The sequence below is a fragment of the Ixodes scapularis genome, unplaced genomic scaffold (assembly GCF_016920785.2).
Source record: "Ixodes scapularis isolate PalLabHiFi unplaced genomic scaffold, ASM1692078v2 PGA_scaffold4__175_contigs__length_147842914, whole genome shotgun sequence".
Classification (NCBI taxonomy): Eukaryota; Metazoa; Arthropoda; class Arachnida; order Ixodida; family Ixodidae; genus Ixodes; species Ixodes scapularis.
This window is the reverse complement of record NW_024609879.1, coordinates 96,930,715-96,947,437: the sequence shown is the minus strand read 5'-3', so window position 1 is coordinate 96,947,437 and position 16,723 is coordinate 96,930,715. Positions and strand designations below refer to the sequence as shown.

The window sequence follows — 16,723 nt, the reverse complement described above, 5'->3', positions numbered from 1 at the left end:
ACATTACAGCATTGCCCAACCGCAATGCAGGACTAGTCGGCTACTACTCATTCGCTTTCTCCAAGAGCCAGGAAGAATATGCCATAACAGAAAAGGAAGGTCTAGCGGTGGTCTCGGCCTTGAGGGATTCCCGAAGTTACCTCGAAGATCGGCATTTTAAAATTTTCAAGGAAACCCAAGCTCTCACTGATGTCTTGAACTTAACCCAACCGACTAGACGGCGTACCAGGTGGATCAGAGAGATTCAAGAGTTTCCGTTTGAAATGACCCATCCATCTGGAGGGAATCATCCCGATGCGGATGCCCTCTCCATACTCGGCATTCGTATGGATACCCACACCTAAAGTATCAATCATGTCCAATTGTGGGACGGTTCTAAGGACGTGAACTTACAAGATGGGAAGTTCCCATGTGTCAGTGTAAAGATTCCACCACCCTAAAGCTTCATCACGAGAGTCATTGGTTTGGAAAATACGATACGTTTTGGAGGACTCAATGGATATTTAGACGAAAGTTCATATAGATGAGCATGAAGGAAAATGACACTAATTATATGCGTAGTTGCTTCGCCTGCCATTTCAATAAGGCATATGACCAACATCCCGCAGACGAAATTATGACCCTTGAGTACTCTCGACGTTCCCTTTGAGACCATTCATCTTGATTTTGCAGAAATCGTAAGAGGGCAGGAGTCACGAAAATGCAAGCGTTTTTCGTCGTTATTGAAGAATTTATGCTTGTGCAGTCTGTCTGCGCTGGCCGAAGAGACACCGACTCCGTCATTTCGCTGGTGGAACGAGATGTTATTCGCGATGCAAAGGAAATTGTTCCAAATAATTAACCAACCTTTTCGAGCAAGAAGTTCCAAAATTGGCGCAGGAGAGAGATATGAACCTTCGATTTTCTGCTATTTATTATGCTTAATCAGATCCCTTAGCAAAACACATTTTACGTTACATATCAAAGTTTATGGCAATTTATCCTGAGTTTACAGGTGGATAGAAGTGCTTGCTTGAAGCAACCATCGCGCACCAGAGCTCCCATACTGTTGGATTAGGATGTAGCCCACACTTCGCCGAATGCGAGGTGAGTCAATGGTTGCCGGTGGATTACTTTCTTGCTTTGACTAACAAGATAACGTTATAAGAACTAAAACAAATTCTAAAGTAGATATAAAAAATAATAATAAAAAATTACTACAAGCAACACTAAAGTGCAGTCGCTGCTAATGAACCAGGCGAGAATATTTTAGGAAAAGCTTGCAAGGCCCCAATGCCGCCGTTCCTGGTCACTACATGGTAACCAATACTTGCAGGCAATGAGTAATCCTCAATATTCTGTAATGCTTCGGATTAAACGATGGCAAAAGCCCCGGCTTGTGTGTAGTTCAAAGAGGAAGACCAAAAAAGCACACAAAAGTAGACATAATAAAAGTGACATTAGTCTTCTTAATTATATAATAATAATATGATTATTAATAATGCGTTATAATAAGGGTTATCAAAACTTTATAACTGTATTTCGTGCGTAGAATTCTTTTTTTTTTCAATCGAGGTGTATTCAAGCTACTGAATTGAGTTCAATTATCATATATTACGAAGCAGTGCATTCCCCTATATTTCGAATAAGTCATATTCGTAGAATGTGTTCTTAAAGATATATTCTTGGACTTATAGCTTACATTACGGAGTCGTTTCGGGGAATCAATAAGGCGTTTTATTTATTGGCATTGTCCCTTTCGCCTCTTCAATATTAGTAGCACTACTGAAAGCACCGGCTTGTGTGAACTGTATCAGCAGGAGCATACTGTATACACCTTGACCAGCGCAACTACAGAGTATTGCAACTGGCGAAGACGTAGCGCATCGGGTTGCGAATCGGAGCGGTCTTGGTTTCGTTTCTTGGTGGGAGATGGGAATATCTGTCTGTAGCTTTCGGGACATAAATGGTAATTGGAAATAAGTGGTAATTAATTTGTTGTGCTGATATTTCCTACCTTCCGGTACGTGCGGACGCACACACGCTCGATTGAGCAGACAAATTTATGGGAGTAGGATTCTCCTACAAAGCATGCCATGCCTTATAACTAAAAAACAAGAAATTAGAATGATAGTTATGTCTGAATTGAGTATATTGGTAATTTAGAGCACAGAAAAGCGAAAGCGGGAAGAGATTTTGTTTAACGTTACATTAACATTCTATGCAGGTGATTGAGAATTTTAGGGAAGTTTACGGAAAATGGCGTTATATTAGAAAACTGTACTCACTCTCCAACAACACAAATCATATCGGGGCTCACTTTGCTTTCATAAGACTGCTTTAGATAGTCCATATAATGCTTAGCATTTATTACATTGCGGGCACAGAAATATGGACATTTTTGCGTGTCGGTGATATCAGTCTACGAGAAAGAAGTTCATCAATGTGATAACAAAACAAACCAGCACCAGTAAAAGTAGCAATTTGAATCTTAGGTACTTACCATATTAATATCCGTAATGTTAAATTTTATTTTCATTTGAAACTCTTTGTTTAACTCTTGTTGCGCCTGTAGATATGTTGGGGATTGAAAAATGTTATACATAAATAACTAAATAAACAATTTAATTGACTGCCTTGAGGTCTCTTTCGACCATTTCGTTTTAGTCGAATACAATACAATACAATGCAATTTATTTTATTTTTTAACACATTTCGCTCTGAACGTGTATTCTAAACATTTTGTTATTTAGAACAAAGAAGGTGGCTACGGTGAAAGCTTAATTCTTGTTAAAAGGACCGCTAGCCTGATTTATTGGTGCCATAAAATATAGGTGAAATTATGTGATGAAGTAATACTTATTCGCAACAAAACGTAAGGCCGCGAGTGAGGTGGTGTATACTGAACATTTTGAAGCAACCCGATTCTGAGGAAAGACGAAACGACACAGACAGAAGAGAAGGAGAACGTCTCAAACACAGATAACATTATGTTATGAACAGAACCCCTGATATAAGGATTGAACAAACTCAAGGAAAGGAAAAGACAGGAATAAAAATTTAGCTCTGTTTGGAACGCTTTTCTTCCCTTCTCCTGGTGTCCTTTCGTTATTCCCAATCCTTAATATGTACGGCGCCTTTATTACTTGAGGCATTCATTAGGTTAGGGTGGGTGTTTGTGTGTGTATGAACATCTTTTATCATTAGATACTATAGGAGCATAATCTCATAAATTTTATCCTGAGCCATAGCAACTGAATGTAAAGTAATTGTGTTGCATTATAGTTAACGACAACTGCATTGCCCTCACTACACTTAAGAAATTCTGAGCGGGCGGTCGACTATCACTAAGGCAAGTATCAAAGGTTATGTCTGAAAGCATCTTCCTACACCGTAGGACAACACGAAACTCGATCCCTCCGTGACCTTTGTATTGCCAATGTTGGACGAATATATTCGCAAATTAGAGAGTTATTTTTTTTACTAGCAAAGTTTATAAGGTTTCAGTAGCTGTGCCATCGATAACAGAAGTGCTTTTTCTTAATCAACAAAAGTGAACATACATGCCTTAATAAGAAAAAATAATCCATGATTTTTTTCAAGGATTCTAGGTTGCCGTATCTTAAATGGAACATGGCATGGAAAATGTAGGGCAACATGCTTCTCTCGGATATTCTTCCGAACGACCGAGCCGCTGTCGTTCCCCAAGCCCCGAAAAAAATATAAGGATTTTTTTTTGTACAGTTATCAATCACTTGGCGCACGAAGTGAAACCTTTTATGGTCTGCGACATTTGGATTTTTTAAAGTTTAGCAGCTGGTGGGCTCTAAGAGATGCTAAACTGCACTGCGCAATGTAAATTTTCACTTTCGCAGCCCCTTTCCCCCCTCTTGCCTCATAAAAATTTTCAATAAAATGTGAGAATTTCGTTTTCAGATTATTTTATCACTGCTTGATCAGAGTCACAAGAACAATTAAAGCTCAATTTTTTTAAATGGCTGAGCACCGTGCTAGCTTCTTTTGTGGTAACAATTCTTAAATCACGGAGCCTAAGTTTTTATTACAAACCTTACAGAGTTGGTCATATCGCTTTTAATAAAACCGTACTGGGAGATATGTTACCTTTTCTAGGACACTATTCAACCAATTTCCAACTGTGGAATTCCGAGCTGCGTCTTCATTTAAAAATGCGTTCGAATCCAATAGGAAGGCAATCGTAATCGGCGTTTCATGCGTGCCTGAAATAAAAAAAATTACCCATGCAAATAAAAATATACCTTTCATTTAATTGGCATAGGCCCGTGAAATAGGCGGGTAGTTTTAGAAGCATTAATAATATTCGGGTTTGATGGCATAATCGGCCTTTCCAAGTAGAAATACGATTCCGCAAAAAAGGGTGTTTTACGATGGCCTTTAATTACGCCGATAATTTTACCTTATTGACAGCATTTCTTGACAGAATAATGATAGGTCTCAAACATACCAGTAGCTCTCAGAAAGAAGTCTTTTTCTTTGTTTAATAAATAAACGTTTATGCTAGTCATTCCGTGCCGGAATGACTGGGAGCAAAGACGTGCGCGGAAAGTGCTCTTCCCAGTTTTTCGGCCGTCAACAATTCCTGGCTTGTAGTGGCATCTGCATGTGCCGTTTTCACTGTAAATGCCTAAATGTTGAAGGGGATGATTACGGCTTCTACATGTCCAGCAGAATGAGCACGTAGAAATGTGCTTCGTGTACCAAGCGCCGTGACCCGGACAGTCCTGGGATTCTCGATAGCGAGCCTATCGTGGTTTCCGTGAGTGCTGATGGCGAAGATCGTGTGGGACCGAACGCTACTGGGCAGTGCGCCTGCGGACTCGGCGGGCTTGTAACGGCGCTCGTACGAAAAACGGACCAACTCGTCAGTGCGGTTCAATTCCTTCGCGATGACAACGCAGCCCTTCAAGATGACCTTCAAAAATTGAATTGAAAATTGAAAAATTGCCGCGCCTGACGCCATCGATTCCAGTGAAACTACTGAAAGTAGGCGCACTTACGTCAAAGTGGCACGAAGCGCCGTTTCTTCTGTTCGTCGTCCTCAATCGAGGGACAAGGTGGCCGCGCCAAGCTCCGCTGAGCGCCAGTACACGCGAAGCGGCGTGTACTGGTTAAGTTTTGTAATTAGCAGCCAATACTGTCGCCGCGAAGCGGCGTGAACGCAGGCGGGGGGCTGTGTTAACGAGCTCCCAAGTGATACACGCGCCGTTCGAAAAGGGTGGCCCGAGCGGCATGAGCTCTCCGGGGAGTGCGTATAGCCATTTCGTCCGAAGTGCACTGCGGAGTGCGTATTGCTTAACTCTTTTGAAAAAGTCATTTTTAAGCGTGTGAGTTTTCATTATAAGCAGACGCTCAGTCCAAATCAGCACTGTTTTGTCGTGGACGATCCGTTAAAACATATCTTTTAACCTTTTTGGTGTTCGCGAAACCTATCGTTGGGTCCCGTGGTGAAGTTGATGTTATTTATTTTGACTGTTCGAAGGCGTTTGACCTCGTAGATTACAAACTATTGCTGTCGAAGCTGTTACATGTGGGTCTTTCTTCGGGTTCCTGCGACTGGTTTGCTAGTTAACTTGGTGAAAGCTGAAACATGGTTTCCCACTTAAGTTGAAAATCATCCCCTTATCTGTTGAACTCTGGGGTCCCCCAAGGGTCGAACCTTGGACCTTGGCTTTTTTAATATTTTTGTAAATGATATTGTAACTAGTGTGAGTGACTCAATGATACTTCACTATGCTGATGACGTGAAAATTTATCGTAGTATCCACACGCATGTGGACTGTGAATTGTTAGAAAAAGATATTGATGCAATTCATTTGTGGTGCTGTGCGAACTCGCTGGTTTTAAAGCCTACCAAAACTAAGCTTGTTTCTTTTTCCCGTAAAGGCCCGTTCACACTCTCGCGACCTCTTAAACCTGGGTTCCTCAAAACGTCTTAAACCGGAGAACACACTGGCGCCATCTATTGGGAAGCAGAGTAAACTCGGCGGTCCGGCATATTTTTTATTTCTTGCGCATTATCCTTTTCTTTTTTTTTTTTTGGCTCGGAAAACTTTTGTCAACGTTATAAACGAGCATTTCTATGGGTATTACGCACATTGAACCTCGGAAATCCCGCAAAGCCTTCGCTCTTGTGCAATGCATTTTTAGGGTCACCGCATAGATGGCGCCCCAATGCCAGTGTGTTCTGTCATTCTGAAAACATTTAAGTTTTAAGAGATCTCGTCTCTCTCAGTCGTACTCGGTCGCAAGAGTGTGAACGGGCCTTAAGGCAAATGTTGTTGTACATCCTTACACCTTAGACGGATCTAAAATTTCAAGATCTTCTGCTGTGCGTCACCTTGGCATTTTCTTCGATTCACGCCTGAACTTTAACTATCATGTTTCAAAGGTTATTAATGATTCTTTGCGAATCATGGGGATAATTGCACGCATTACCCGTGACTTCCGAAATTACAACTGTATACTGCACCTTTTTCTGGCTTTAGTTCTATCACGGTTGGACTTTTGTTCAACGGTACGGAATTCTTTGGGTGTTAGGCGCTCACGTTGGAGAGCATACAGAGACGACTTGTGAGAATTGTCTACGATCGCCACATTGGACGGAGTGTTTTTTTTATGATTATGTGCTTCTTTAGGGCACTGTTCGTCCTTTGCCTTTTTCAACTTTGCGTCTAGTCCGCGACATGGTGTTTTTATATAAGTTGTTTAATTCTGCTTTTGATCCCCCAATGTCATTGAGTAGAATCTCAATTCATGTCCCCCAGCGACAAAATAGGTCTACTCTTTCCTTTTTTTTACCCCTCTTATCTAGAGTCCAGTCCCCCGCTGACACGGATGATGCTCACGTACAAGTATTTTAGCCCTCACGTGGACTCTTTTATACCTTTTAAAAAGTTCAAGTATAGTATTGTGGTTAGGATTGTCGTGTAGTTCGTTTAGTTCATTGCTGTTTTATAATGTGAAGTGTAACCCTAAAAAGGCCCCTAAAGCTGCTTGGGAAACGCAATAAAACTCTGAATGATGATGCCTCCCATAAAAAAATGAAATCTTGAGTGTGGCAAACAAGCTAATTTAATTCTAAATTGGGGTTTGTACAACTTACATGTTGCATAAATGCTTTGTTTTAAGCAGTTGTTATATTTTATAACTATTTATTGATATTACATAAAATTATACCAAAATATGTTGTGTTAAGAAGCGCATATTACAGTAAGCGTGGTTGCCACTCTTTAACGGACGAAAGAAATTAATCTCGTGACTCGAAGTATTTTTTCAAAGACCCAAGACTGCAGTGAATACAGCAATATATACAGCGTTTAAGATGAACACGAAAGTAGTTAATCAAGCCACGACATATAAAATATTTTTTTAAATGTTCGGATTTCGATTTTTAGCTATCGGTCGACACAATCAAAATCCTGTGTAATTTGAAGCTACTATTACGATTGCTTTCGACTTGTAACCAAACACTACGAAGATGTTTCCTCGTAAATTCTAGTGGGCATACAATTGTTGGTCATGCACTTGAAATAGTTAGGAGCTTCGGAAATTGACCTTCATTTATTTATGCTAATTTATAGCATTCTTTGCAGGGTCTGTGCTGCTATGACATTACACCGTACACCATTGACAACGCCAGAGAATTCCACACATCGGGGCGTTGGTGAATGTTGTGCCGCTTAGGGGATGGAGGAATAATTTATCTGCCTATCATTTTGGTCTAAATGTACGACGTTATAGTGGGCAACGATAGGAAATCGCGACACTATAACATGACCCACTGAATCTTACTTTAGAATTAAGTAATTAATTAAAACACGTTCATTTAGTCACACGAGTAAATCTTGCACGTGTTTATGCTGCTGAAGCAATGATTCGTTTGCAACGTATGTTTCTTTAAAATCTAGCGCTGGTGTCAGTCTACAGCAAAGTGGATGTGTTTGAATTGAAGTTCTTAAATTCAATTTTAATAAAAATTAACACTCGATTGACAGACTACGCGGTGTTGACAAGAGGAAAAGTATACCTGCTACAGAAAAGTGACAGCATGGCGACAGAATAGAAGTAGAACCTCAACCCCAGAAATGTGTGCCATCGCATGCGTGCGAATCTCTTAGCTAGTTACGGAAGCGCTCCCGTTGAAGTCCATGTATTTAATATACAAATATAATAGCACCGAAACGTTGCGCTTGGGACATTTCGCCATGCTACTTCTCCAGTGTATCATATTCCACTATTATTGTGACGACATTTCAAGACACTCAGGTGTAAAATGCAAGTTCCTCATTCGAAACCTTTTTGGTATATTCAAAACCTTTGATGTATTGCCACTGCGGATAGTATCATTCGAAACCTTTTGTTGTTTTGCCACCACGGTTGGTATCCAAGTTAATATAATTCTGCGGTTTATTCTTTGACGTAAAAAAACTGATGACTTTATAAATTAAATTTAATCTCTTCCCAATATTATGGCAAACACTGCAGTGCTTATGATGTGTATCACATTCGTAGAACATACATTTTCGAGGCACCTCGCGTAAATATTTGAAAAACAGCGAAGTTCTAACGAGCACACTTTAAAAATACAACAAAGTACAAGATTTGCCGTACGACCGTAGTAAACCAGAATAATCCATAATGGGCTAGCTACGTGTTTTTTTTTGTTTTTTTGTTTTGTGTGTGAAATCTGGTTTCTTGGGTCCCTGAAACCAATTTGCCAAACAAAATAGATTCGTTGTCACTTGGATGTTTACGATGATTTACAGTATTCTAATACTGACATCACTGAACTAGCAGACAAAACAGCTGTTCTATATCATAATATTCTAAAATCATAAGGAAAGTTTTCAAAATATTCTCGATATATAATACTGTTTTGTGATCAAAAGAAAGTAATTTTTATTGCAAGGAGTGGGAGCACTGCGGTGAGTACCCCATTCATGAGAGGATGATTGTTCACGCGAAATAAACATTCACATCTCAAAAGTTATATTTAATGGCGTACTAAATGTCTAAGCTAAATAATTAACCAACTTGATATGATATTACTCAGTGTGGGGGAAAGTCCTATTTGATATAGCACCGGCTTGCAGTCGGCGACCTTAACTTTTATATTTCGTCGCCAGTTGAGAACTCGGTCGACCTCAGAATGTCCCCGGGCAAGACACGGGTTTCCGAATTTGAAATGATGAACGAATGCCTGAAAACAGTCGAACCATGTCTACCTCAATCCAAGTTTTCTCAAAGATGGCTGATTTTAGAGGTTTCGCCATAGCAGCAACTTGAAGTCGAGGGTCCTAAAGTGTTTTTTTTATCGTTGCCAATTAAGGACCCTTCCGATCTCAAAAAAATTCCTGGAGGACACGTAGGTGCCCTAATCTGAAGGGATATACGAATGCTTCGAAATAGTCGACCAAGGTCCATTTCGTGACAAGTTTACTCCAAGATGACTCATTTTACAGGTTTTTCCGTAGCAGCAACGTATATTCGAGGGTCTAAAATTTTTTTCTTAGGTATTAACTAGTTAACTTCTCGGTTGATCTCAATAAGTTCCTGGATGACGCGCGGCCGCCAGAATTTCAAAAGATGAACCTGTGCGGAAAAATGGCCAATAATCCCCACTTTGGAACCGCCTTTCTCAAAAAGGGCTATATTTAAAGTGTTTGCCACTGTACCATGACGTGCTCGAGGGCCTTATATTTCGTATTTTGCCGTTAGTTGGAAACTGGGTTATCCTCAAAGTTCACTGGCGAGGCGCGGGTGCCAAAAGTTCAAAAGATTAAGTAATGCGTAAAAACGGAGGAATCATCCCCAATTTGAGAACGGCTCTCTTAAAAAGGACTTATTTCAAAGTATTTGCCATTGTACGAGGATGTGTAGGAAAGCTCTAGATTTTATATTTCGTCGTTATTTGCGGGCCTGAAATGTTCTCAAAAGTTCCCTGGCAAGACGCGGTTCCCGAAAGATGAATGAATGCGTAGAAATGGCCGAACCATCCCCGATTTGAGACCGGTTGTCTCAGAAAGAATTCACATTGAAGTGTTTTCTATAGTACCAGGGTGTGCCCTAGGGCTCAAGCTTTTTTATTTCACCTCTAGCTGGGATCTGGGTTGTCTTCAAAAAATTTTCTGGCGAGGCGCGGGTGCTCAAATTTCAAAAGATGAACAAATGCGTAAAAACAGTCGAACGACCCTCAATCTGAGGCCACTTTCTCAACAAGAACTAATTTTGGAGTATTTGCCATAGTACCGGGATGGGATCGCGGGATTTACATTTTATATTCCGCCTTTTGTTGTGAACATGGTTTTCCTCGAAATTTCCCTTGCGAGGCGCAGAGGCCCAAATTTCAAAAACGTGAACAAATCCGTAAAAACAGCTGACCTACCTCCAGTTTGAGCCACGTTATCTCAAAAACAATTCGTTCTGGATTTTTTGCCATACTACTACGATGGGGTCAAGGGCTGTACATCTTAGACTCTACCTTCAGCTGGGAACTGGATTGTTCTCAAAAGGTTGCCTGGCAATGCACGGGTGCCCAAATTTGAAAGATGAATGAATGCGTAGAGACGGTCGAACCATCCCTCCTTTAAAACGGTGCAACTCGGTACGCGTTACTTTTCGATAACTTGGCATGACGGACGCGGATGACGAAAGTATCATCCGCGTTTTCATACCGCCAGCCTCGCGCCTGTTGCACGAGAGGTAATAGGGAGTTTTAGCAGGTCGTTTCCACACGAACGGTTCACCCTCGAACGTATCCGCGACGCCACTGCTCATGCGCGCGCGAGTCGTTCGGGGAGTCGGGAGGCTCTTCTCGTTCGTTTCTCCCATTGCAGCCGCTGGAGTCGTCACCCCAACACAGCCAGCACCGTTCACGACTCGGGTAAAAAAAATAGATGGCGGTCGCTTCAGCGACCGCCTTTGCCGGGGAGGCACTCACTTCATCGAATGACGTTTGAGCGAACGCCCACGTTTCACCGAATGACACTTTAACGAATAGTCGGACGCCGCGAAGCAGCGTTTTCGGGTGGGCCAAATGGGTTTACATTTTTGTAATGAGCCGCCGCAGACTGTCGCCGCGAAGCGGCGTAAAGCGCAGCGCGGCGGATGGGTTAACGCGCCCCCCCGTTATTCGCTAAAACGTCGATTCGCTCAAACGTCGCTGTTCGCTAAAACGTCATTCGCTCGTGTGATATGGACCCCCTTTGCCGACCGAGCCGAGCGTTAGGCTTAGGACAGCGGGAGGCGATTTGCTCTCCTGTTCGTCTGCTTCATTTGAGAGGTTGAACCAAATCATTTCGAGGACTGCTCACAATGGTAAGCTATCGTGAATGCTGTAAACTGTGCATGCTAGTAAATTTTTGCGATCTGCGGGCAGACTAGCTGCCGTGGCGACCGCGAGCAGACGAAATGATTCGGTTCGACGGCACACAACGTGAACGATCGTCCAAGTTCAAGATGACGGAGACACACCACATACCTTTACGATCGTTCAGACACTTTTTACTCGATCGAGCTTCGCCGTTCTTGAATTTCCGACCGGCTAATGTTACGTCGGCCGTCTTGTTTACATCAGTCGTTCGCCGGACACAAGCCGCCACGGATTTACACGTTGCAGAATGTTTCACATGTTTACTAGAAGATGGCGCCACCGTTAAGCCCAATCATCATCATCGTTTACACGGTTGCGCCACTTTCACGATTCACTAAAGTATGTAAAATTTGAGGTACGGCTTCACGGAACAGACCAGCTGTTCCGTTCGCGATTTCGGAACCGTGTGCTTGAAAAACGACTCGCTAAAACTCCCTAATATTAGCGCCCCACTGCGTTTCCCACGTGCTGCGATTCTTTCCAACATTTACCGATTTAGAGGCTTTTCATGACGCTCAGCGAGTTTCTAAATTAAACGGTGTGTTTATTTAAACCATCTAAAATTATTCAGCGAATTTAGGTTATTGTTCAAATTATCGTGACAATTAGCCCCCTAATAATCTGCACATGACCGCATAACCTACTTGATTACGCAGCATAAATGTAACCTCAACGAATTAAAAAAAAAATGTTGTGGAAAGCCTAAAATAACACCAAGTTTATATGATATCAACGTAATACATTTAATATTGTAGTAGATTCGGACGCGCTGTAAACGCCTCATAAGCGATAGTTTTTACACTTTCTTTCTCATTAGGAAGAGACGCAGCCGACGCTACGAGGGGATCGACCAATGAAGCAGCGTCAAAAGCGCAAATCGATGAGTCTTTTTCTCTTTATGATAAGTTCAGTGATGATAGAACACACGACAGAAAAACAAAATGATGAACACTATGATGGTGTGTTTTTGACGCTTGATCCACAAAGTAAGGGTGATATTGCCCCGTGCGTGACGGAGCTGACAATGCATGTGGCTATCACACAGAGGAATGGAGTTCGGATCCCGCTCGCCCGGATCCTTCTCTTATTATTTTGCGTTCGTCTATAAAATCCCAACCCATTCTCGGCTTTCATCAAGTATTCTTGTTCAGAATATTCCTGAACGTGCTGCGTGTATGAAAGTATTGATAGCGCGCTTTTTCGGGTCAGTACAGTACTGAAAAATCTAATTTACGTGAGAAATTTCAGTGTCCAATAAACACATATGAATCATACAAGATATATAAGAACATATCAGAACCATATAACAACTATATAATATATATAAGAACATGTAGGAACCAAATAAAAAAACTAGTGAGAGCTTTCTTATAAGTTTCTTATGGGGTTCTTTTATGTTCTTACATATGTTACATATTTATTATATAGTTCCTCTATGAATATTATATGTTCGTATATATCTTTTATGATTCATGTGTGTTTATTGGACACAAAAAAAAAATCTCATACAAATGGCTTTTTCGGTAGGGTTGTCTACCCGTCGCCGACGGAAGATGCGTGGCACCTTTCTCTTTATGTATGATAGGCAAAATTTCGCTTCATTGAACGTTTATTTTTCGTTTTAAAGTAATGTTTTTTTTTTTGTTTTTTTTTTACTGGCGACAACATTCCACGAGGCGGAAAGTGGATAAAAACCAACGCGTAAAAAAATTATGTGCCTAGAGTACATTCGTTTTGAATACATCCTTCGATACGCCCTGTACGAAATGAACCAGTAATAATAGCGTACGTTTTATGCCCTATACTCACTCACAACACAGCTATCTCTGAAGGCACATACCTAACGATATCGCACCACAAATCAACTATAAAAACTATATAAACGCGCGCGACGACGTCTGCCAAATCTCTTAGAAGCTAATTCCGGTGTTATTCCTTAGATCACAGTATCGCCATGAAATGGTAACGGACAACTATCAAGTTATTAGAATATTCCAACAGCAAGGCATCCATAATCTCTTTAAGTTTTCTTTTTTTTTCACTCGGCACACCCCGCTTTGGTGGGAATTTCGACACGTCATAAAAGTTAAAGCTGAATACGCCTTGTGGAGGGCTGATAATTGAACTAGAAGCGCCTGTCTCAAATTTCTGGCGATGGGAAGTCGGCATATGTTGTCGTTTCAAACTCAAATGGACGATGCGTGGCACCGAATCAAGTTGACACTATCTAATAATTCGAGGTCCACAATACAGTCTTCTTCAAAAAACCTTTGTCAAAAGCATCTAGGCACACACCGGTGCCCTTTGGCGTGAGATTCGTGCTCATAAAATGCATCCAGTCATGATATTCATTCCTATCATGACAATATGCTAACGTAGCACGTTTTGTTTCAAGTGCATGCTTAGCTGCTTCAGAGAAACTTCACCTGCCATTGAAGAAATGTTATTTTGATATAATTCTGCCGATCTCTCATACCTTTGTACTTTGTTAGAAATGACGATTAACTGAATAAAACTGGAGAAGTGTCGGCGTTACAAACAAAAATAATGCAATGGCCATAAAGCGTTGTTTCGCGTACTTGTATATAAAAGAACGAAGCTTTTAAAACCACGACCAGATCAAATTACTTACCTGAACCTTTCTCCTTGGGACCTTTTGGCCTGCGTTCAGCATCAAGACAAAATAAAAGTGATGCAATCACCAACATTCCGAAAAAGACCTTCATTTTGAAACGCTTAGACTGGTATAAGAAAATAATTTGTTTCTCCATTTGCGCACACTTTTTATACTACTGTAATCCGGAAGACAGCAACTGTTCCTGACGAATATTCATTTCATTGTTTCCAGCGGCTGTGCTTCCCTCGTACATAAATGACAACTTCCTATTCCGAGAATTGAACTCGACTGGAAAAGGTCATGAGTTTTATAGCTATAACTTTATTGGCTCTTCCCAGGCACGTAGCCAGGATTTTGTTTCGGGGGGCCCACCCATAACAAAATGCTGCATGAGGGGGAAGGGGAGAGGAGGACCCATGCAAAATGGAAGATTTCGGGGGGAGGGGGGGGGGGGGCCGGGCCCCATGGGCCTCCCCCCTGGCTACGTGCCTGGCTCTTCCCATCACTGGAAACGGCGTACGTTGTTGATGCTGTAGACGTAGTTGTCGATGTTGTATTGGCGTAGTAGAATGTCCGTCGTCGATGTTTGCCAAATCGTTGAAAAACATCGGCCGCCGCCCGCGGGGAATGCACCTAGGTCCGCCGCGCGTGAAGCGGAGTCGTTGCCACAGAGCTACTCGACAACGTTAACAACTCGCTTTATACTTAGGGTTCTTGTAGTCTCCAATGCCCACTGCACGCGATATCTGAAAAAGAAATAGTTAATTCCAAAATACTGTTGGAAAACTGCCAATGCCAAGAGTCTGTGCCTGGAGACACGATTTCACGCGATCCGGAACAAAAAAAAAAAGAAAGTATTTGGAATAAAATGATGAGACGTTTTTTTTCGTTCCGTACGCTTTTGTTCACGCACCACACGGTGCGTGAACTGAACGCCGATGCCCAACAATTTGGCCGTGACGTGTCGCAGCTCTCACTGCGACTCTACTGTGGGCTAACGCAGGACTGCTAAATGGTTTTTACTGCTGGAGTTAGCAGGTTGTCCTAGTCGTCTTTTGTATATGAGAGACTGTTCAACTATGGAGAAACTAATGGTGTTAAATATCATCCCGAGTTTTCCTCAAGGACAGGTATTGTTGTCAAGGTCGACGACATTGCCGTAAAAGCATTTTACATGGATGCTGTATTCGACGCTATTTTCACGCATAATCTTCATGCACTCTATTTAGAACATGGTGATTTTTGTCCATATACCTGGAGGTATGTGTTTGTGCTTAAAACATTCCGAGAACATTTCCAAAGCAATATATTGCAAAAAAGCAGAGCATCTATATTTTTAAAAGCATAAAAGGCTTTTTTTTTAACGGAATCCCCAATTCCAAAATGTTGCCCGTCCCTTCTAGATAAATTTAGCGGGGAAGTGGCGTTTAGGTCACGAGATGTGAATTGATGTCACGTGATCTCACATCACGTGATCTATACACTAATTATGATCCCCTACTAAATTTAGCGAGAAAATTAATATCACGTGACCTGCCGTCACGGGACCTACAATCAACTCAGTTTCCCCGCTAATTTTCCCGGACAAATTGATGTCACGTGACCTGATGATATGACCTAACACAAATTTAATTTCCCCGGTGAAGTTAGCAGGATAATTCATGTCATGTGTTCATGACGTCACGTGACATTTACAATTTAGTTTGCCCCCGTATGTTTAGCTGGAAAATTGATGTTGCGTAACCTGACGTTTTCTCTACACCATTTCAGTTTCATTGCTTAATTTAGCAGGAAACACGGTGCCACGTTACCGCATGTCGCATGATCTATGCATCAATGCAGTTCCCCCCTATATTTAGCAGGCCAATTGATATTGCGTGACCTATACGCAAATTTATATTTCCCGCTAAATTTAGCGGGAAGTTTGTCACGTGACTTGACTCTTGACACCCATACATCAATTTATTTTCCCCGCTTAATGTATCGAAGAATTTTATAAAAAGAAAGGCTCTTTATTCTCCGAAAGAAAGGTTTAATATACTGTGACCAATTTTAAATGGTCGCATTTTAAATACTGCATTTCATGCATTAGAGAACTTTGAAGACAAAGGGGCCCTGAAAATATTTGCTTAATATTGCTTTGCACTGTTCCCAGATGCTAACATTACATGTAATTCCCTAGAAATAGGTTGATTTATTTCCTAGCCAATGGAATCCGTTTTCTTTGAACGATTTATATTTCTTTAATATGAAAGCGGATTTCTTCGTCAAATTTGATAACGTCTGTTATTTAATCACACAATTTTATATAATAAAACCTAATATTATAATGCGTGGAAATAACCAGTTAGGAGATTTGTGATGGGTGTATTTATACTGCACGAAAGCTTCGTTAAATAGTTTACGTGATCAACATAGCACTTCTTCTTAAAATTGTTTTTACAGATACCCCTTAAAATTCTCAACGTCACTAGCACTAGTATGGTGCTTGGATCGCGCTTTTGACTGGTGTGTTTAGCGTCCTATCCCGCCTATACGTCAAAAGTGGTCCCCTAGTGGCAACAAATGACGTCACAGAAGCCGGAGTGTCATGGTGTTGCCTGTCGCGATCCTGGCGGTTGGCCGTAAAAATGCTGGCGAAAAGCACGAGCGAACGCGAGTGTCGCTGTCGTCACGGCGTCCCAGGCGTCCCAACTTTCGGCTGCTCTAGCTTCCAT

At 41.5% G+C, this 16,723-nt stretch overlaps 1 protein-coding gene across 1 annotated transcript; it reads right to left on the bottom strand.

Moving 5' to 3' along the window:
• Positions 1 to 2,263: 2,263 nt before the first annotated feature.
• LOC115315955 lies at positions 2,264 to 14,115 on the bottom strand. Its single transcript, XM_029975258.2, has 4 exons — positions 14,022 to 14,115; positions 4,102 to 4,217; positions 2,483 to 2,548; positions 2,264 to 2,401 (listed from the first exon to the last, which is right to left on the bottom strand). The coding sequence occupies exons 1-4, from the start codon at positions 14,113 to 14,115 to the stop codon at positions 2,264 to 2,266; spliced, it is 414 nt and encodes a 137-aa protein (XP_029831118.2).
• Positions 14,116 to 16,723: the final 2,608 nt, after the last annotated feature.

What these genes read in the sequence shown, in the direction of transcription:
- LOC115315955 (XM_029975258.2), bottom strand. Translation starts at nt 14,115, where the DNA reads ATGAAGGTCTTTTTCGGAATGTTGGTGATTGCATCACTTTTATTTTGT. An exon ending in TGAATAGTGTCCTAGAAAAG is followed by an intron (nt 2,549 to 4,101) that starts GTAACATATCTC and finishes ACATATCTACAG; the next exon opens with GCGCAACAAGAGTTAAACAA. An exon ending in ACATTACGGATATTAATATG is followed by an intron (nt 2,402 to 2,482) that starts GTAAGTACCTAA and finishes TCTTTCTCGTAG; the next exon opens with ACTGATATCACCGACACGCA.